The sequence below is a fragment of the Pyrgilauda ruficollis genome, unplaced genomic scaffold (assembly GCF_017590135.1).
Source record: "Pyrgilauda ruficollis isolate IOZ18807 unplaced genomic scaffold, ASM1759013v1 scaffold2, whole genome shotgun sequence".
In the NCBI taxonomy this organism is placed as follows: domain Eukaryota; kingdom Metazoa; phylum Chordata; class Aves; order Passeriformes; family Passeridae; genus Pyrgilauda; species Pyrgilauda ruficollis.
Genome location: NW_024519206.1, coordinates 3,465,326 through 3,487,295, shown reverse-complemented (window position 1 = coordinate 3,487,295; position 21,970 = coordinate 3,465,326). Strand labels below are relative to the sequence as shown.

General features: G+C 41.7%; 1 protein-coding gene across 10 annotated transcripts in view; it reads right to left on the bottom strand.

The window, feature by feature from the left end:
* DYNC1I1 (dynein cytoplasmic 1 intermediate chain 1) overlaps nucleotides 1-21,970 on the bottom strand; it is a 211,901-nt gene that overhangs the window by 69,060 nt on the left and 120,871 nt on the right. For all 10 annotated transcript variants that reach the window (XM_041466643.1, XM_041466639.1, XM_041466641.1 and 7 more), the window contains 3 exons: nucleotides 14,005-14,094; nucleotides 5,156-5,318; nucleotides 3,907-4,006 (listed from right to left, as the gene is read on the bottom strand). In XM_041466643.1, the coding sequence (XP_041322577.1) occupies nucleotides 3,907-4,006; nucleotides 5,156-5,318; nucleotides 14,005-14,094 (353 nt within the window). The remainder of the gene's footprint in view (nucleotides 1-3,906; nucleotides 4,007-5,155; nucleotides 5,319-14,004; nucleotides 14,095-21,970) is intronic.

The following is a 21,970-nucleotide window of genomic DNA, read 5'->3' as shown; positions in this document are numbered from 1 at the left end:
AAAAATCAGAATTTCACACTGTCTCAATGACCTTGCATCATTTTAAAATGCCGTAAGAAGTATCAATTTATCCACAAAATATCAATTACTTTCTGTCTACATAGTAACTCTCAGTTGTTCACTCTCACATGTTTGACACTAGCCACCTCTGGTAACCTCTGTCCTTCCCTCTAAGTATTTGCCTATTTAGAGGGATAAGGCAGTGGAGATTATGGCATGTCCAGAGAAAAGCCTGTGTCTTCTGCAGACCAACGAGTCAGCAGCCCAAGTTGTGCAAGACCTACACTCTCCTCTTGTTAATTAGAAATGCTTTCCCTCAAAATTTCTCAGCATCTGCAAATTATTGTCACTTTTTGTCTTTCCCAGGTAAATTCCTGCCAAACCATCCACCACTTTACAGGAGAACAGCACAGCTGGTAGGAAACAGGACAAAGAAACTCTCATTTGGGAATTGTGAATTTGGTCCAAAGGCACTTTAACAATTAACAAAAAAACCCCAAACCACCACCCTTTCTATCATTATTATTGGGTTCTGAACCTCTCTGCTCTCACAGTCCATTTGGAAGAAATAATGCACACATCTGTAACTTCTGCCACCAGCAGCTGAGGCTTCCCACATTCTGTACGCTTCCATGGATAATGGATCACAGAGCTGATGATTTTTCTATTCAAGCTCATTGCTCCAAATGAGTCTGGACCCATGTGTGGAAGAACTGGCAATGACACATGGACACCACAGCCTACCCCTTTCCCATTTTAAGGAAACTCTGACTAGATTGTACCTACATCCCTCCAGAGCGTGGCTGCTGGCACAGCTTGTAAGAACAATTTAGCACCCAATTCACTTGCATGGAATTTAAAGGAAGCATTAGACCAACCAACCATGTCTTCTCCCTCATCAAGACATGAGGGGCACCTGAGGGTGAATTAATTCCACACCTGAGATGCCACCTCTCTGGACACAGTTGTGCCAGCCCTGCCCTCCACTGCTCTCATTCATCTCACCCCTCTCCTCTCTCACTCCTGCAACAGAGCTTGCAACCACTTCTGAACAGCAAGCTCAGCTTCTCCTTTGAACCTTTTCATCCCACGCTGGCCCATGGCCAAGTAAACAGAGTGTGCAGCAGGCTCTTGACAGAGCATCACGTTTTGGCTGAACAGGTTGGGGACCATTCACGCGAGTGGCTGAGCCTGCGGTCATGCAGGGGCAAATACGGGGGCAGGCAGAAGCAGCAAGCCCTCCTGCCAGCATGACTACAACCAGCTAGGGTGTGTGACCAGATCCAAAGTATCAATTTTGAAGTACTTTGGGGCTGGTTCATGCTCCTGGGAAGTTTAGTGGGCATGGTTCGCAGCACATCTGGCCGTGAACAGACACTGACTCAAATCTTGCTGGTCTATTGGCAGGTTTTGCAATCAGTTTATGTATTTGACTGGAAACACAGTTTAAAGTTTACACGGATGCTGGGGTCATACCTAGCTGGGTAACACCATTATGAGGCTTTTGACTCTTAAAAGGACAGAGCTAAGTGCAGTACCCTAAATCCTCTCTGGCACTGCACACTCCAATGCCCCACTCAATCTACTTCCATTTACACAGTTTCAGTCCTCACCAGGTGCCCAGACATCCTGCAAATGAAAGCAACATAGAAATGGTGCTGTGCAAAACCTCCTTCAAGGCTGCTGCCTGAGGGTCCAGAAAGACACATCACTAACCCAGAAACCATGATTTTCTTGGCTTTAGGTGATCTCATGGACAGAGGAAGGTGCTATCATTCTCTGTGCTTACTCTCAGTCTACGGGGCCTTTCCCTAAGATCCTTAAGCACCTAGGCCATTTTCTTCTTGCTTTGTGAAGGAATCAAGGGGCTAGAGGGTTAACTTGAACAGTATGAATGATCCCACATGTTTGAGACTGTATTCTACATGTGACTGGGAACAGAGTAACTTGTTTAATCAATGCATCAATGTCCTTTGTTTGATTAAGCTTCTATTTGCCTCCAGGCTGTTTCGCAGCAGCAGTTTTATCGCAGAAAATTGAGCAATGTGTTCTGCAGTTCCCATGATTATTCAAGTTATTCTTTGGCACAGTGGACACTGTCATGTCCTGGAGCATGTGTGAGCAGCAGAGCTAGTGGTTAGGTGAAATACCTCTGTCTGGCTCCAGCTCTTGTCTCGTGGATACAACTCAAAGCAGGAAGGAGAGGAGGCAACTCCATACTCCCAAGCTACTGTAGAGCAGCATGCAGAAGCCCCCCACATAGAGAAGCCCCTGCTGGGGTGCCAGGGAGCTGAGCATGAGGAGTTAACAAAGAGGAAGGCAGGAGGGGCCACCCTGGAACAAAGAGGTGGGAAGCAGAACATGCCTTCAAGCCCCAGGGGCTGAACAATTACATTTGGCAGTGCTCTTCTGAGGCGGCTTTTTTTCTTGCTGCCCTGGGAATACAGTAAGAGCTGCCTGTTAGGAAAATATCAGATAAGAATTCCATGTAATTTCCAGCCCCTGAACAAGTGAACAACCTAAGATAAGTGTTTCCTCAGGCTTATATTTGATTTCTGTGGAAATCCATATGTGCTTAAAGGCCACCCACATCACAATAGTGCATACCTGTTTCTAGGCTGATGTTTTGTATGAAAGCAAAGGTATAAATCCTTCATTTCACACATGGAGTGCAAGCTGGCTATTACAAGAAGCCTCTCTGCAACTGGCTGTTGTGCACCACCCAGACGTCCTCAGCCTAGCAGCCGTGCTCACTGGGACCCCCTGACTCTTCTCCTCCCTGCAGCCTCCAGGTCCTCTGTGCAGGCAGTGCCACCTTGCCTGGGAAGTACCCAGAGGGATGGAAGCAGCTCTGTGGCCATTTCAAGGGGAAAGAGAGAAGCATGGATTTAAAGTCTCCATGCTTCTTATCCCGTGGCACGCCTGAGGCTGGGTTTGGGGACAAGTAGCCAGCCTGGCTTGTGCCTGCATTTTTGACCTCGATGTCCTCTTGGAGCAGTTTTGTTATATGTGTATGGTGGATTGAGGAGCAGAGTCTCCTTGGTTCTCTCCCCAGGGAAACCAGATGCTTTGCCCAAGGCTAGAACCTAGGAACAGGCTAACAACAATGAAACAGGACAAGGGGGCTGGAGTAAAACTGGAACCAAATTAATTTAACAGGACCTGTGATGATGTCTGATAATCCCAGCTCTCCAACAGAGTAACTAATTAAACTGGTTTCTGTACTTTGCTGATGTGATTGCAGTGGTTTTGGAGAGCTTAAGCAGGTCTATCATCAGTTTTATTTTCCAATGACAATGCTTTACAGTGCAGAGAAACTGGGTGCATTCCAGGCATGCTGCCTTAGCATGACCTAGAGCAGCTGTAGCCTCCTCTTCAATCACTTGAAGACAGGACCCAGCAGTTTTTGAAAGAACTATTTTCAATCTTTTTAAATTGTTCAGATACTTTCACATTTTAAGTTTTAGTATATTAGAAAAATTAATTTTATTTCTCACCATTTAAAAAACGTTTTATATACTACTATGTATAATTACGTATATTTAGTAAATTAATTTTAGTTAGTTTAATTTTAAACCTTTTGTCCTAAAAAAATTTCCATTTTTGGCTGAAGTAGTGAAAGAGGGAGGAAAAGTACAGATTTAATATTGGTGGGTTTAACCTAGGGTTTTAACATAACATCCTGATTTTGAAGACCAAGTAACATATACAAAAACAATGACAGCTTCATTATCGTCCACCACTCTTCTTCACAGAGAAAAGTGCTTTCACTCACACAGGGCCTTGCTGTTATCTCAAAAATAACATCCTGCTCTGCATAAAGAAGAGCAAACAGAGGCTGTCCATAAGTTTTATAGGGAGAAGTGGAAGTGATATGGAAACATACCTCCCAAATCCACATCTTACCTGAAGAGACCAATCCATGCAGGTGACGACACGATGCTTTGACCAGTGCTCATCATAAAACTGCCGGTTAAAGGAAAGGTTGGCTCCTGCTTGAACGTCTCTGTGTGAATTCAAACAAAGTGACAGATTTTCAAGTACCAGGGTTCAAATGCTGTGAAAAGCAGTGCAAAAGTTTTTGACTATTTCTCAGATCTCTGCTCAGCCTGGGGAAGTCTGCCACCTTGATTTAATTGCTCTCACTGAGTGTCTGGCTGAAAATGATGCAACAAGGAACAAATTTTAGGCCTGTTTCACAAAACCACATTTTTTAATTTCTTGCTGCTTGCCTGACTCTTCTGGGTCACCCTGGGCCATCTCTGCCCTGTTGGTCTCCCAGGATGAACCTGGCCATTCAGCTCCCACTTTTACAAACTTTCACCTCCAAGCTATAATGAAACCTTTCTTACTTATGATTCCTAAAATGTTAAAGGTACAGCACCTTCTCCCAGAGATGGAGACTGCAGATGCTGTGTGGCTCTGTAAGGACAGGCTGAAGCTCAGTGCTGATCCAACACTGATGCACTCAGCTGGTCCACAGGGGTGCTGTTCTGGGTTAACCTCCAGTAACTTCTATGCAATACAGCTACTGATTTGCCATAAGGCTTCAACAGATACATAGCTGTTGCAACCTAAATATTTCCTCTCCAACTAACAAGTTTTACTGCTTTGCTCCCATATCAATTGCTGAAAACAAAACTTGTCACTTCTCGTCTTAGCTGTAAAGATTGCAAACGCTTTGGGAGATCATTTTCATCCCCACAATGCATGGTAAAGTGGGATCCATTACAGACCTGAGGCAGTAGTAGAATATAAACAACACTAGTTTGAATTTGTGAAAATATCATAAGCACACACATGTACACCACTGGAATGTACACATTTACATGTATGCACACATTGTGTATACACACATTTATCTCTTTCAGTTATTTTCCCAGAATTTTGAATTTCATTGCAAAAATGAAACAAAAAATTAAACCAGCTGAATAACACATCAAATTAAAAAACCTGCCAAAATCCAGATCAGTAAATCACAAAGCTACTTTAAAATATCATTTCAGATGACAAAGTTACCCAGGGCTTCACGGAGACAATTTAAGCTTTTCTTAAGAATAAAAATGTTAAATTTTGTTTAAAATTAAGGCTTCCTGTTATTGGACTTATCTTTATAGAACTTATTTTACAGAAGCAAAAAAAACCCCAAACTGACCCATCTTTCTCTTCTACGTCTCTCCCACTATAGTCAAAGAAGATGTCAGAATCTTCAGCCAAAGCTCGCTCAATTACACGTATTGTGCGGTCAAAAAATATCAGGAATTCTTCTGAATGGAGAACTTGTTGCTTTTCTTCTTCTGTCAGTTCTCTAGGAGGAGCTTGGAAAATGAAATGATGAAGTTAGGAGTATGACATTTCACCCCGTTCCCAATGAATCAACATCTTCAGTGGGTTTCTTTTGACATGAAAGCTTTCTATAGCCATGTCAGGAGAAAAATCAAAGCTTTACTCTTAAAATCATGACTAAGAAGTTTTTAATACATCTAAACATACTCCTGTATATTATCCGAATGTAGCCTTTACATAGAAGAGGTCCTCTATCTTATGTATTTATTATTCTGAAATGGAAAATACTTAAACCCCCCCCAAATTAAATAAACCCAGTGTTCCTATTTCAGGAAATGGCCGTGACTGACGTTTAGGCAATACCTAACTGGAAAAAGCAGAACACTTATGTAACAGAGGACCTGTCAGAGGAGCCGAAGATAAAATAATCTTCTTAACTTATACTGCAGTTCTTCATATTAAAAGGTCTCACATAATCTCTCCCTTCAATTCTTCCAATTTCTACTTGGTGTCACTGACAAATTCTGTCTTTGCTTCAGAGCTTTTGCGAAGTAATGAAGTGAATAACCAAAGATATTCTCTGAGGCAGCAAAATTGAAAGCAACCAGCCAAACAGCAGTTTCTTTAAGGCAGTGTTATTCCTGCAGAGGAATCCTAAGACCCAGAGCAACAAACGTCACCGAGCCATGGGCAAAGCTGCCCTGGGCAGCAGTAAGAATAGCATGTCTCCCCCAAGATGAAGTTGCTTCTTTGCATGTACTCAGAGTGGCTAAACGTTTACTTCCAATATTTCCAGTTGGGCCTTTCATTTGAAAAATACTGTCTTTAGAACGCATCAATGCAACGTCTCCATCAGTTTAACAACCTGCTTGTAAATTACAACTCAAACGCGAGTATCAGAGGGAATGAAAGTTGGGATACTGCTGTTACTACAGTAAAAAATTCTGTTCTCAATTGCACTATCAGGGTCATATTGATATTCTGGCAGTATTGCATATTGATGATGTATTTGCCCACAAGTGTTTTGAATCATCGTTATAGTTCTATTTCAGAATTACTTGTATTTCAAGAAATGACATTAATATCTTTACACTTACCCCAAACCAACCTTGCAACTAGCCTAAATTCCCAGCACAAAAAGCTCTGCTGACAGAGAATTTTGTTCCAAATTTATAATTAGGAACACAAACAGCATATCACAAACAGATTTACTGCAAAACTACAGAGACTCCTACGTAAAAGTTTAACAGGAGATCAAAGGTCTACTGTTTGAAAGTCTAAAGCATTTAGCTTTAGACTACAGATTTGAGGTGTTTACCTGTGAAAATGACCTTGCAGTCTCCATAGGCCATATTGGCTTAAAACACTGGCAGCCAAAAAAGGGAATTCAGAGAACACCCACCATACAGCAAAGTTTAACTCCCAGCCCTGTCATACATATCTCAGTGTTTAATTAAACAGTGAGTGACACAGTTTCAAGCTACAGCTCAAAATGATTTTCTAGTTTCTGTGCTATGCCACACAGCTTCTTTCAGTGATCAGGCAGATGTGGCCCTTGCTCTCCATCTGATTTTCCTCTGCTTCATTGGATTCATGCACTCCAGTGCCCAACTGGATGGGGCAGGAATGGATGGAAGGGCACAGCAGCAGGCAGGAGGAGTGACGTGGTCATCACCCCTGCAGTACTCAGCTCCCCCTGTTTTCAGCATACCTGCTCTCAGGGCTGCTGTGCTTGGGAGAGGCTGCTATCACCGTGCTTTGCCTCAAAATTTGCCTCAGGTGGTCAAAGCATTAGTTCTGAAAGACAAAATCTCTGCACTACACTGAGCTAAAGAGAGAGGGCAGGAGAAATGCAAAACGCATAGGAGCAATTTAGCTGACAGGAGACAGAGCAGCTAAAAAGTTACAAACTTTAGCCTTTGATGATGTCCTATGGTCTTGGCCCTATGTCTCCTACCAGCAGGTTAGTGGTCCCTGTGGAGCTCCACACATCCAGAGAATATCTGCATCCCCTCACATGGTCCCCCTGAGTAGCAGAGCAACAATTACCAAGGCAGGAGCACAATTTGCCCCTAAGTGCTTTGCACAGTAGCAATGCATGTGAAAGAAAAGACTAGCAAGAAGTACAGCTTGACCTACTGCAGCATCCATTGCTGAACAGTAATTGGCAATGAGGAACTCATGTGGCAAGGAAGCCTGTAATGAGGCAATATCCCATCGTCACCACTAAAGCATTGCTTTCCGAGAATCAAAGACAACAAGCATGACAATGCAGAGAAATGGCATAAAGAAGGGGAAAATAACTGCAAAGGCAATTGGAAAACTCGTGTTAAACTGCTGCAAATGGTAAAAATTATTTGCTAAATCAAATCCTCTCTACAGCTTGGGAATATAAATTTATTACTTGGCTATTTGCTGACTATAACTGCAAAGAAAATACAACCCAAAATCAACAGAAAGGGAAAAGGCAAAAAATAAAAAACTTGGGAGCTGTGGAGTGCTCACAAGCAGTGGAGAAACATGGTTGTAGTTCTACCTCAGCAAAATCTTCCTTGCAGTTAGCAATGATCTGTGGGAGGCCAGCAGTCTATTAAACCATCAGGAACACCTTGGCTAAAGTTTTTAGGGCATAAATCAGCTTACCTCATTCATCTGACTGACACACCAGATGCCCCCTGGCAATATTAAGCTTCATATTTTAGCCTTATTTTCTTCTTTCATTCGGCTGCCTCTGAAGTTTTATTTGAGGTAATCTCTTCTTACAAGAATGTTATCGTTACTTTTTCCAGTGTAAAACACTGCTATAACTACTGTAAATACATTAAGTATAAGCAAAAAAACCCAAACACACAGGTTTGTTCTTTCAAATATGGAGGTTTTCTAACCATTTATCTTTCAGAGACATTTCCATTTTCTTCTTGTTCCTTCTCCCTGTCTGTCCATTACCTCAAATAAAATAAAAAGAAGCTATGTAATTTTCTGCAATTTTTCTTCCGATCTGGGAGCTTACAGTGACTTTGATCTCAGCTTTCAAGAAACACAGGCTCTCTTTAAGGAAAACTGAGAAACATAAGTAGCTGATCAAAGTGTGTTTTGTTTTGTTTTGTCACAGAGACCTATGTGATGTGACAATATCTCCAGAAATTCCCTGTAAGAATACAGCATTTGTCTTCAAGTATCTGCTCTCCCTGGCACAAAACCCAAACCAACCACATCTAACCTTCTGTGCTGAACAAAGCCCAGTGCAGTGTGTAGCTTACCACTGCTAAAAAGTGCGTGCTTATTGCCTGGAGTGCCACGAAAACTCCTGCAAAGAAAGCTCCATAGTCTGCTTTTGTTTCGACACCATAGCTTCCATATGAACTGCTGTGTCTGGGCTCTGACCCCACCCCAAGGAGCTGAACCCATCTGTGGCCCTGCACGGCTCACGGATCTGGGGGGCAGCCACCGAGACATGGACGGGGCCCCGCAGCACCAGCAGCCTGCTCTGCAAGGACTCTGGGGCTGGGACGTCAGCAACAGCTACCAAAGCAGCCCTGTGTCCATGCTAATGTACAATACTGTACAAAACAAAATGGAATTTACATTTAAAATTAAATTGCTCTACATTGTAATAAATGCTCACAGGGAAAGAAACTGTGAGGTGTATCTGTAATGAAAGATATTATGTACTTGTGCTTGAACAGGAAGGTCTAGAATATGAAACAATAGTTGAAAATGATGTGAAAACAATCAATTTACTCGAGATTTATTTACAAAAATAGGAACATTTTATCATTTCATGTGATTTAACATAATCCTCAGAAATACTGTATTTCACATCAGGTTCTTTGTCCATAAATTTCTTTGGGCAAAACAGAAAGAAACGAAAAATTATATTAAAACATCTTCTTGAATATTTAGGAACGAAGATAAAATATATGCAGACTTGTTCTTATTCAGCAGAAGCATGTTTGTAGTAAATACAACATAAATAGTTGGGATAACAGTGCAGGAATAAATTTAGAAATATTCAAGTGCTAGAATTTGAGTCTTCTCTCAAGGGAGTTAAAAAACATAAAAAAATAAAACAAAACAAAAAAACACTATCCCACATTTAAATAAATATAACAAGGATTCTCCTGGAATCTCAGCAATTCTAAAACCTAGACAAGAGAAATGAAAATTAAGTCCATTTAGGAAAAAAAAAAAAAAAAAAAAAAAAAAGAAAAAGACCAAAAGGAGTAAGTGAATGAAAGAAAGGGCAAACTAATAAAAACAGTAAAGCAGGAAGCAGCCTTGTTATCAATCCAGAGATATAATGAGAGACAGAAGGAGATTATTAAAACCCCTTTAAGAGCTGTATTATTTCTTTCAGCATCTATTTAAATCCATGTAAACTTTAGATGTGCTGACGATGGAGGATGGCTGAAAGGCACAGGGTGAGAACTTCAAGGTGTGAAGTGGCTCTCAGCAGCTTTCAGTCCTTGCCTGCTGATCCTGTGATCCTCCTGTTTTTCTTGTGCTTTGCACTTTCATGTCAGGCTTGACAAATGCCATATCCTGCTTTGCTGTGTCCCATACCATGGTTTGATATATGTCATGCCTTTGTTGTGCTGGCAAGCCCCTTCATGGCATAACCACTGAACATAAAAAGGAAGATTTCAAGCTTTATTTAGGGATTTTTTGATTTTAGAGTAGCAAGTTGCAGAGCCTTAAATTTGATACAGTGCCAGGCAGGGCTGTTCCCACTGCCTGTGCTTCTCCAGGGGCTGTGCTGGACACCATCCCTGAGCATGCCTGAGCTGGCTGTAAGGATGGGTAGGCACACCTGAGCTCCCTGTGGTGTTGGTGGCAGTGAAACTGTGGCATTTCTGGCCATGACAAACCTCACCACAACCTGTCTTGCTTTTCCAATACTGATGCCTGAGCTGTTGAGAGTGAAACCATCCCCACCAACCCAGCCTGCTCTGGACACCCGAGCTCCATGCACAGAGCCAGGGCAAGAGCAGGGCACAGCAGGTCTTTGGAGCTGCAGATCCCAGCCTTTCCCATAACAGACTTTCCTGCAAGTTTCTGTGGATATGCCCATGGCTTCAGATAAATGCAGGCTGAGGCCCACTTTTAAGACCTAGCCCGTCCCGTTGTTCTTGTGGTTTCTACTGACACAAAGAGGAGCCTTAGGTGGAGCTCCAGAGCTCTCTGGTGGTGGAAAACCCCATCCCACTTGTTGCCACAGTTTGGGACCAGTCTCTTGTTTACGTGGTCAGGAGAGGCTGGGAACAGGCAGAGCCCAGCCCAGTTCACCGTCAGGTATCCCACACTCGCTTCTTCCAAAAACAACGGGGAGAACCTGTGCCCGAGACACGGGTGGCAACAGGCAGCCCCACGGAAGGAGCACAAGGTGGTCCCAAGGCTTCATACACTTCAAGTGCTCAACGAGTCAGTTTTTCATCTCCCACTCCACTTTGGGGGGATTCACGTCTCCGTGGCAGTGAAGTTCTGCAAGAGAGGCCATGCCAGACAGGCTGCCCCAATGCAGGTGCACCGAGGGCCTTACAGTGGTGCTGGGACATGTCCAGAACCAGGGTCAGACCCTACAAACACTCCTGACTGCTCAATAATCCCACCAAACCCCATAGAGCAACTCTGGGGTGTGCGGGGGGAAGATGAGGAAATTAAGCATGCAATAAATGTCTGAAGAATTAAACTGAACTACCTATAAACCACATAGGAAAAAAAATCCTGTTTCCTCTTAAAATACCATTATAAAAATAGAGCACTCTTGTCCTGTTGGCTTGAGAGAGGGAGACTGAACAGACTGCATCCAAACTTTATTTTTTATCCTGACCAATTTTTGAGTTATATTCATGAAAAAATGGTCTTCATTTCTCTCCCTGCACTTCTCTCTCTCATGGATTCTTTCTTAACACTCCTATAACTCAAAAAAGGCCATGCTGATTTTTTTTAATCTGTTAAAAAATGTGCTCCCTGAGCTGAAACCAAATTTCAGCCCAGAGCAAATTTTTACGGCTGGGTTATAAATCCCTGAAAAACAGGATTCATAATGGAAGTGCTGACACAGCCTTAACTACTATATAGCAGTGTGAATGGCGCCACTATAATGTCTATTAGAGATTCTTTAAAAAGTTTGCAAAATATTGTCTTGCCTTGCAGAGAAAAAGAAGCCAGAGTACTTAATGCCAACATAAACATGCTTTTAACCCATTATGTGCTAATTTGCAGAAAAGCTATTAATTCTGAGTAGGCACACAGAGTGCAGCACCGACAGGAAATGTTCTTCTAAACTCCTGTTTGACTTGTAACATGGTTTTAATCACTTCCATGAAACACAAACGATGGCTTCAAACTCTGAATGTTGCTCAGAACATGAGAAGGGTGATTACAACAGAGAGGAAAATGGGATTTTGTAGGCAAAAGGGCTAAAGCCAACAGGGAGAGAATGACACCAAACACTAAAACATGGGCCTCCGTTCCTTGTCAGTTTGGGGACGAAGGCTTCATTTGATTCACAGCATTTAATGCCTCTCAGCAGCACACCACTGTTTTATCTATCACAACACATACTACAGGTCAAGTTCACTTTCTATCAGGCAATGAGCATGTTTTCTTCTTCCTTGAACCCCGTCAGATGTTAGCACCTCACAAAGTCAGTTCTGCTGAAACGAGCTGTGCCTTGCTTTTACAGCCTGCAGTTTGTGTGTCTGAGACCAGTGCTAAACCAGGCCAGATGATCTACTGCTCCTGAGGGTCTGCTAGGCAGGGAAGGGGAGCACTGCCCTCTTACTGAAGCACAGCAAAGAAATAAAAGATGCTGGCAGTGGTGGCTGGCGAGCAAAGTACATAAAAGGCTAACTTGAAAGCCCATTAAAAAAGTAAAATAAATCAGTTCAGAGTTCTATTTTGATTTTTTTCTTCTTCTCTTCTTGCAGGAGTTTGTGCTTTCTCCCCCAGTATAAGCATTAGCATCACTTTTCTGTGGGAATAAACGGGTGTGGGATAAGCTTTAAGTTGAATACTACAGGGACATTCAGCAACCCAGGACAGTGCTTATGCACAGTGTGCAGAGGTTTTTATGGCTTTCTGATGCCATCAGTAAGAGATACTGTGTTAGGTCCACTGACTGCAAAAGCCCATATGCAAGTTGACCACACAGTTTTGAAAAGAAAAGTAATTTTATGAAGAATGAAGTTTTTCTATGTTGCCACATTTCTTGCTCATGTCCTCAGTCCTGCCTTCGCAGACTTGCCTGACTCCTGTTCCTGCTGTCTGCACTGGTCCCTCTGCCCATGGCATCAGTGGCTGGGACCAGTGGAAGAAGCAGAATGATGAGGAGCAGGAGGACTTTTATCTCTCCACATTTCCCCAAGGACCTAAACGAGCAATGAACACGAAAGGATTTATGGCATGGGTGATTTCTGCGATGCTCTAAAGAGGGAAGAAAAACCAACTTATAGTCAAAATGGTATGGCTGGTACTGCAACTCACTTCAGTGGGTGAGGATAGCAAATGTGGGCACTGTGTACCAGATTAATTATTTTGGATACTGATGAAAAGATACCAGTCTCCCTGGAAGAGACATAAGCATCAGCTGCTGTATTCCCAGTTGAAGATTTCATGGGCTTCCATGTGAAATGGCTCCATATTTTTCCCCTACTGAGATTATCTTGGGAAAAACCAAGCCCACAGAATTAAACTGGTAATGATCACCACAGCAAGAAATAACTTAGGCCCTACCCAAACAAGTAAGCTATCTTTCAAGAGGCTGAACAGAATTTTCAGCAGTCCTGGCAAAATAAAAGTAAGAAATGCTGGAGAAGAAACCCATTTCCTTCCACCCTGCAGCTGCTGCTATTTCAGTTCTTTTTCCCTACTCAACACAGGAGTGAGCAATTGACTGTGGAAGGCACTGACACACTAGGATAGCCAATACCCTAGTAAATTTCTAGGTGAGAAAGACCAAATTTCACATCCTTCTTCTAATTTGAAAGCTAGGACAGGTCCAAGGAAAGGAAAAGAGACACCAAATATATCTACCACATCAGTGCTGACATGCATGACTTAAGCAAGTGTCTCTTGTCTGCACCAGAAGCAAGCAGTAACCTGAATTTTTGTCTCTTGTAATGGTGCAGAACACCTCAATAGAGAGTAATGGACAGAAGGGCTGGACCAGTCTGGCTTCAGGGGGATTTTTTAAGTTCCTTGAGGCAGTTCCCACAAAACGCTTTGATTTTGACAGAAAACATTTTTCAAGTGAAATTATTTTCTGCTGGAAGATTCCTGACTACCACTAGGTTTAAATTTGCTCCTCTCAAGCAGGCAGACAGTTATGGGCTCCAAGTACTCTGAAGGCCAACAAACTTTATAGAGCTGCTGGAATTCCTGGCATTCCCATTTTAAATCTTTCATGTATCTGAGCCATGAGTACCAGTACTGGGATCCAAGAATCCTTACTTCATTTTCAAATTATAAGGACATGTAGGACATTTTTCTAAACAGCTCAAGTCTCATGCCTTCCACAATCTTCTCAGCCCTACCAGCTGGGTCTCTGGAATGCAATTTTCTGCTTTTATGCTACTCATATGGTTTTGAATCAATAAAACTGGTTACTGTTTTAATTTCAGTGTTCTTAATAGCGGAAACTACTAATGAGAGCAACTACTGGAAGAATCCAGTCCGTTTAACATCTAACATAATCCTTTTCATTTTTTAAAGTACCTTCTTTCACTTCCTGCTTCTGGTCTTGCTTTTCTGTCTCTAAGTCATCCTGTGTTTTTGGCTCCACCATCTCTTCATCATCTTCATCCTCTAAAAAAAAAAAAAAAGAAAAAAAGGAAGAAAAAGATATGTTAGATTCTCTTCCTTAAGAGGCCTGGAAATTGTCTGACTTCTTTATAATTATAAAATGGTAAGGCAAAGTGCCCAATACATGGAACATGTACATTTATGCTCAGAGTGACACTCTTAGACATTTCCCTACTGACTGCAAGATAATCCTCTCGCACAGGGCACCTGCCACTTCTGCTCCCCATAACTTCCCCTCTCAGATGTCAACTGAATATCTCCCTGACCTCGGATATGACTTCTGGGATGGCATGAGGACAGATACAAACACGTTTCAGCCTGCCAGCTATTCCACAGCTGGGACACCTGCTATCCAGATATCTCATTTCCAATTCAATTCTCACCAGATTAATTTGTCTTTTGACCTACAGGAATAGGTTAAACAGAAAACTGACCTCAGGTCAGATGCCACTAGCAAGAAAACAAGCATGGCACAGTTCTGAAAAGTCATCACCATCAGCTGGGGGAATATAGCAACCAAAAGTGGCATTTGGAGCTTAGGAACCATTCTTGCATTAATACAAATTTAATGAGCACTAAAATTTGACACATGTCAGTTACTACTGCCAGATGTTTTAATGACCTTTCCTGACCTATGCAAATGCATCTCTCCCTCCCCCTCTCTCCCCACACTCACATGTTCTCATTTTATTCAGGAGGGCAAACCATTCATTCCTTGATGTTTCTCTGAAGTTACAAGGGTTCTGATTGTCCAGACCAGAACATAATACAAGCAGAGCTAAAAAGACAGTGATGCACCAAAATGGCTCAGAATCTACCTAGCCTTCTTTACTTGTTACCAGCTTGTTACAGCAATGTGATCCATTTTTCCTGTGCCCAGGGCTGGCACCCAACCCACTCACATTCTTGAGAGGATAAAGACATAAAGGTTTCTAGATTTTGTGAACTATGAGGAATGAAAATAGAGCTGCTCCTAAAAGTATTTAACAATTAGGATGAGTAAATCCATGGGCTGTGGAGGAATTATTTTGCAGTTATTTTGGAGCTTGACATACCACCAAGGCATAGCAAGTATCACTGGTGCCCTGTATTGGTCCATTGCATGAGAGATCACATGTTGTCCTGGCCCTGGGGCATTCAGCCATCAGGAAAACACTGCAGTTCCTCTGGGGCTTTCTGAGCAACTTGCTGTCACCATACAGCTCCTTGTGTTATGGTGTTTCTCCAGGCACACTCCCTTCTCTAACTTGCCACGTTAATGGGGAAAACATATCAAGCTTCTCCAGCTGGTTGGTTACTGGCACCTTCTGCTGTGAAGGCTGGCTGTAATCAGTCCTGGCTTCTTGCGAGATGCTGGTGCTGACAGGTTTCATTCAACCAACAGGAACATGCAGCTGTATTTTGTTTTCAATAACGTAATAGGCACCGTACTATTCCCACCACATTGCCTACCCTAGGACTTCTCCCAGAAGCCCAGAGGGCACATGTTGCTAGCTGCCATATGGACCATTAACTTAAGGGTTGGACTCGATGATCTTTGTGGGTCCCTTCCAACTCAGAATATTCTGTGACTCTGTGATTCTGCAGGATCTTGGCTGGAGATCACGCCTCAGCCACATACTGTAAGGAGGTGTCTCAGCATGGACAGATATGCTTTTCCATATTGGTAAAATGAGGAAATCTTGGCATAAAATCTCCCATCACTCCCCTTACTGCTAATGACTGCAGTGGGGAGAAAGGGAAAGCTCATCTCCCCAGCCACCAGATAGGAGGGATAACCATGTGCTTCCCAAGCTGGAAAGGGAGGAGGAACCCAGCATGGATGAAGAGGAATTTCCAGAATTAAAAGCACCACTAATGTATGCCAACTCCTTTATCAGGGATTTGTCAGACCATGGAACCTGAGGTGGAAAAAAAGGTAGGGTACTCACAATGTCTCTCTTTGGTGCCTACTTTTCCCTAGGTACCCTGCAGAGAAGGACTAAGGATGAGCTGTTAGACAGCAAGGCAGGGCAGTTCAGTTTGGCAGGGTAAATACATTGCTCTGTCCACTGCGTGAAAGACAGATAACATCCAACACAGTCAGCAGAGAGCTGGTGAGAAGAGCTCTACTGCTGTACACACACAAGGGGTAAAAAAAGCTCCTTCTGCCATTGGTCTGTGGTGCTAGGGGAGATGGGGATGCAGGGAAGAGAGAGGCACTCCCAGTTTCAAAGAACAGGTGAGAAGCGTGAGTGTCTGGTGCAGCAGGGAGTGAATATTCTGCTAACCTCAAGAACCATGCACACACAGATAGGATCACAATGCTGTACACATATATACACACAGACAGAATTATGGTAGATACTAATAAAACCAGCTCCTACAAAAGTTTTGTGAGTCTTCCACTAAAAGTTTTCATTCCCTAAAGCACCAGCTTTTGGAACCAGCTGTTTAAATGTGGATTTCTGCTTCCATTTTAACCTGTTTCTAACCTGCCAGCTTGTGCAGGGAAGTTTCAGAAGGTGAAGGGTTTGAGAAAATTTTCAGGCAGCAATCAAAAACTACACCAATATTAAACTGAAATGTTTGGGATTTTTAAGGCTTCTTGCAACGCTTTTTAATGCTTCACTTGCAATTTGGTAATGGATAGGGATGATGCAGCAAATTTAGGACTTGAGATTTAGCAGCAGGTTTTCAGGTTGAAGTGAAGCAAATTTACCCCTGTTTCTAGAAGTCCTTGATCCCTCTGATTTTGGGCATCAAATTATTTGCTTGCCTATAGCCCTTTCCTGCTTTTAATGCAGAGTAGGGATAAATGGAAGTAAGTAAAGGTTATTAAAACACATCATGCCTTTTTCCAAGGGCACAAACATCAAAATAGTTTTACTGAGAAAGCAGTGCAAGAGTTTTTAGCAGATTAGACAGAGTTTAGATGTCCTTATTTATTTACAGAGAAATGTATACACATACACAGAGAAACTCAGATAAAAGAATGATAGGGTTGTGAGTCAAATGCTAAAATCTTAGCAAATGCCAGAATTTGGACTGCCTGGGCACGATTAGCTCCTTTCCCCTCCCCACGTGTAGGCATGATGACATAATTCTGGAATTTCCTCCCTCTTGAGTGGTTGGCTTCATTTTCTGGGTGCTCAGCAAGAGACACCTGGGGCCTGAAATGCAGAAGTGCTGAAAGCTGAAGTCAACTGGCACTGTGCTTTGAGTGGAGAAAGTCTTAGGGAAATTCTACACATGCAAAGGCTCCCTCAGCTCCCTCTTTCAGCTTTCACTGAAAGTTGTCATTCTGACATTTTTGTCCTTTCTCCCCCTGTGCTTGAGTGCTTTTGCAAGATGGCAATAATACTGTAAAAAAAAATCGAATTCTCACCCTGCATAGATGTTTTGCAGAGACATGTTCATCAGGATTTGTGGCATATTAAGATGCTGTTGGGGAAGCAACAGCAAAACTAAACCTTGGAAGTGGATTAATGTTTTTTCTGTGTTCAGTGTAATACTTTGATCATGTGCACTAATATGAGATTTGAGGCCAGAGCACTCAATGGAATAAGATAAAAAGCAGAAAGGTTAAAAAACTGTTCCCCTATTGACTGGCTGAAGCAAGAATCTGTTAAGGAAAAAAGTCCTATATGTTATCATGCAAGTAAAATTGTATCATTCTACGTATTGAAAAGGGCTAATTAAGAATGCCTGAGAAATCTGCATTCTGCACTACCCAATGTTGCTTGGCTTTGCAACCTAAATGTTTATTTGACATAATTTATAGATACATAAATATATATATATATATATATATATACTGCACACTATTTAATACCAATGTACACATCCTCACCCATGTTCATAGTACATACATTTGCTTTTGTTAAGTATGGTTATGCATTTGTACATTTGACTGCTCATACATATACATTAAGAATAATGGGAAATGCTTCAGCATTCATTTTCCTGTGTTTTATTTAAAGGTGACAAAGATGGCATTTACTGTACTTTACTGGAGAATCTGTGAACATCTACACAGTTACTCATTTCCACATATGCCTGCTCAGATTGCAATAATTTTCCAGGGAGATAAAGAAACTTGAGTAGCTCCTGAACGTACATAACCTTTCCCTTTTAAGAGCATGTCTAATATTAGGAAGTTTAGAGAAATAACTTCGTAGCTGCTCACATCACAGTAGTAGGAGTCTTCTAGTCACATTTGGCAAACAGAGATGCTACCAGCACCAGCAGCAGCGTTACACCCTGCTCAGAAGAGGGTGTAACACTATCACAACTCAAATGTCTATTAAAGGAACCACATGAAAAAGAGCTAGTAATGAAGAAGTGTATAACTGCCGTGCAGCACTTCTCCTTTGTAGATACAAAAGGGCTTTGCAAGGAGGCCAGTTTTGGTATGTCTATTTACCACACAGAAGCTGACAGACAGACCCACTCACTGCAGATCACGCAGTAGGCCAGCTTAGGGAAGACAGAGTGGGCTTCAGAGGTTCAGCCTAGAGTTCTGCCCACAAAGGCCACCCTGCCTTCTATAAATAAACAAATCCTCAATGGAAATGATCATTAAATGCTTGGATAATGATGTTTGTCTGCTGAAGCTGGTGGAGCCATATGTGGGATTAATACAGACTGAGATAACTGGATCAAAAATATTTTCTTCGTAACTCAGAGCTTGATGACTCTGCAGGCTCTAGAAGGTGGCCAATTAGTCTGACCAGCACTTGACAAAGTAAAAGTAGAGCAATTGTTTTCATTTTGGTCTTAGCTTGAACACCCCTGCTTCTGTTCCAGACCAGAAGTGGTCTTGTTTGTCTAAAAGCTTGTCTGTTTTTCCCAACTATAGAAGTTGCCCTAATAAGAGTACGACCTCTCCCTTCAAACCTGTTGGTTTGTTTTTTTGGTTTTTTTTCAACTAGTAGCTCCAATAAGCCTGCTTTATGTCTGGTCTTTGCTTTGGACACCACAACCACTTGCAGTAGGTGGTACAGGGGAAAGCTCTGTGAATACATGGCCAACTCCCTGGCAGCTGCAGAAGAAATGCCCAGATGTGCTGAATTGGATCAGATATTCACAGAGAGCACGGATGATCTCAGAAAATCAGACCCTGCATTTCTGCAGTGCTGGACTATTTAATACCTACTTGGACTTTCCAGGGCTTTAAACCACTGTATTTATTTTTACAGCATATAAAAACATACCAGGCACATTCAAGACAAACTAGAATACTAGAATAAATAATTGCATCTGAGAGGACTACACATGACATTGGCTTAGGGTTTTAATTTTTGAGATGAATACTGTATTGCCTTTTTTGGATTGCCAGTTTCAGGAAGTCAGCACTGGTACTGCTCAAATAGATTACTAAATAGCTGATTTTTGGGGGGATTTATGTAGTTATGGTCTCTGCTCTGCTAATACATGTAGCACCAATTAAACAGCAGGCAGCATGTTGTGCATTCTTCTTCAGTGAAGGATTTACACCTCCTCAGACCTGCTCCTCTGAAGCTAAGAAGTTGCAGCTTCTGTGTATTGTTTTTAGAATCGACAGCTATACTGAATTAGACTGATAGCTCTGGTTTTAATTCTAGGTAGGTACAAGCAATCCCTTTGTTAAAGACACAGCTTAAAAATCGCAATTTAATTAGCACCACAATTATATATTTTATTGACTGAGTCAGTGATATATGAGAAGTCAGTGGGTTATTATATGGGGTTTTATATCATCAGCCATGCACATGACGCATTCAATAAAATCAAGTATCTTCACAAAAAACAGACTCCATATTTGCAACTATGAAATACCAGAAACCACTGTATAAGTTTTATATTTACAACTGTTCAAAATAACTTTGCTGCTTCTGTTACAAAAGAATTACAAACTGAACAAGGACAAATGCATTGTATTTATATTGGCATAAGCCTGGACCAAACAAGTTGAGTACTGTTGGCAGTATCCTAAGTAGGAGTTAAAACACCGTCTTTCCTTTATGAATATGTTCTTTCCATCACTAGCAAAATATGCAACAAGCAAGGGAAGCCATATTTTTTCAAATAGGACTGCCTGACATTCCACATTTTTGAAAATCTGTGATTTGCAATCTGGCTGAATGACCTATTTTTCATATAATGTCATTTTTTGAAATATGTCCAGTTTTTCCCTTTCATCTTTTGACTGCCCTTTGGAGAAAGAAGATAATTAATTCATCAGTGAATCTTGTTTGCAGAGTGGGATGTGATTCTGGACGTACATTGGGCACATGTTAGTCATTCCAGACGGAAATATTCTTGCATTAGGACTCTTCTTGGCAATAGGCAACTGCCTTCTGAAATGTATTTCATTTAGCCAAAGCAAGGAACGCTACTCAGACCTGAATACCGAGGAAAAAACCCACAGGTGAACAGAACTTGCCCTAAGCAAGTGAAACAGGCAACAAATTTCAGATGAGAATTTCTTGTGAGCTGGAGCTTGCAAGTATATTTGCACTCAATAATCATATGTATGCAAGGTACTAGTGCTCACTACCCAGAAAAATACTTAAATGTGCATTGGAGGAACATAAAATCATCCCTGTGAAGTTCCCCATCCCTGTTACACAATACTCCCAACATACCATCTTGTCCTTATGAACTAGCACAGTGAGTTGTGCTTTCCAATGGCCATCAGATGAAAAAAGAACATTAGAAAAAGAAAGGATAGAACTGATGAATGAATTTCTGGAACCATCTTATGGCCACAGCACCTATCAAACTTGAACAGAAGTATAAGATGTTCTTCCTTCATTTTCCACATACATGATTTTAATCCTGAAAAACATGATCTGTCTGTTACTTGACTGCAGTTCTGCAAGATCAAGGAAAAAATCACTATGCTACAAGAACTGACTGCCTAGCATCTTCAAACTCCCTTGATTTTGTCATCTTTTGTCATGTGTTGCTATCAAAGTGCAGTGGTGCTCTTATGCAAAAGAGAAGCTTTGAAAATACAGGCTGTAGGAGTCATGATACTTTTACCAGAGTCAAGTATATTGACTGAGTAATTTTAAAGAAAATATTGCTCAAAAATGTATAAATATAAAACAATATCATGCTTGACACATATATAATTTTAATCCAGAAGACTGCAGGGCAGTTCTGCATGAGATTAATTTATTTAGCCTAACATCTTCCACAGTAAGCAGACTAGTAATGATACGTCACTTTTAAAAGTGCAAGACTAATAGAAAAACCCTAATTTTCTTGATTCTTGTAAAACTAAGTACAGGGCTTTCTGATCTCATCCCTTATTCTGCAATGCAAATTTGCAAGATTTCACCCCTCATCCCATAAAGGGCAGGTGTTATGACCAGCCATTACAACCAGATCCCCAGAGTCCTCCTCTCAGGCTTCAGCTATCCTCGTACAAGCGCAATGAAGGAAATACGTATTTCACCCCAAAAACAAACACTGAGCCTGGCTGACTGAGAGCAGTCATTTAGCTCAGAAAATTTATTTTGCCTACAGCATAGGCCGTGCCTGTGCTATTGCCACTTAAAAATTTGTCCTGAAATTTACTACACTTCCCTCTTAAAACAAGCACACCGTAAGTAATTTTTACTCAACATTTCTTCTCAAAGCTCTCCTTAACAATTACCACATTCAATGACTCCTGGTCAGGGGGATTCTGAGGTCCCCAGTATATGATTTCTCATAACCATCTCTTGATCTAGGGTTACACCACTCAGCTCCTGTCCCTATGCCTCTTCCTGACTTGTGTTTGCAGTCAGATTTCTTTTTGGTACATTATGAAGACAGATCTTATTTTTCCATTTTGTCACAAATGATAGACTAACAGAGCCAAATGGCAAGAAACTGTCACAGAAAAATTTGTTTTACTGTAGTATTT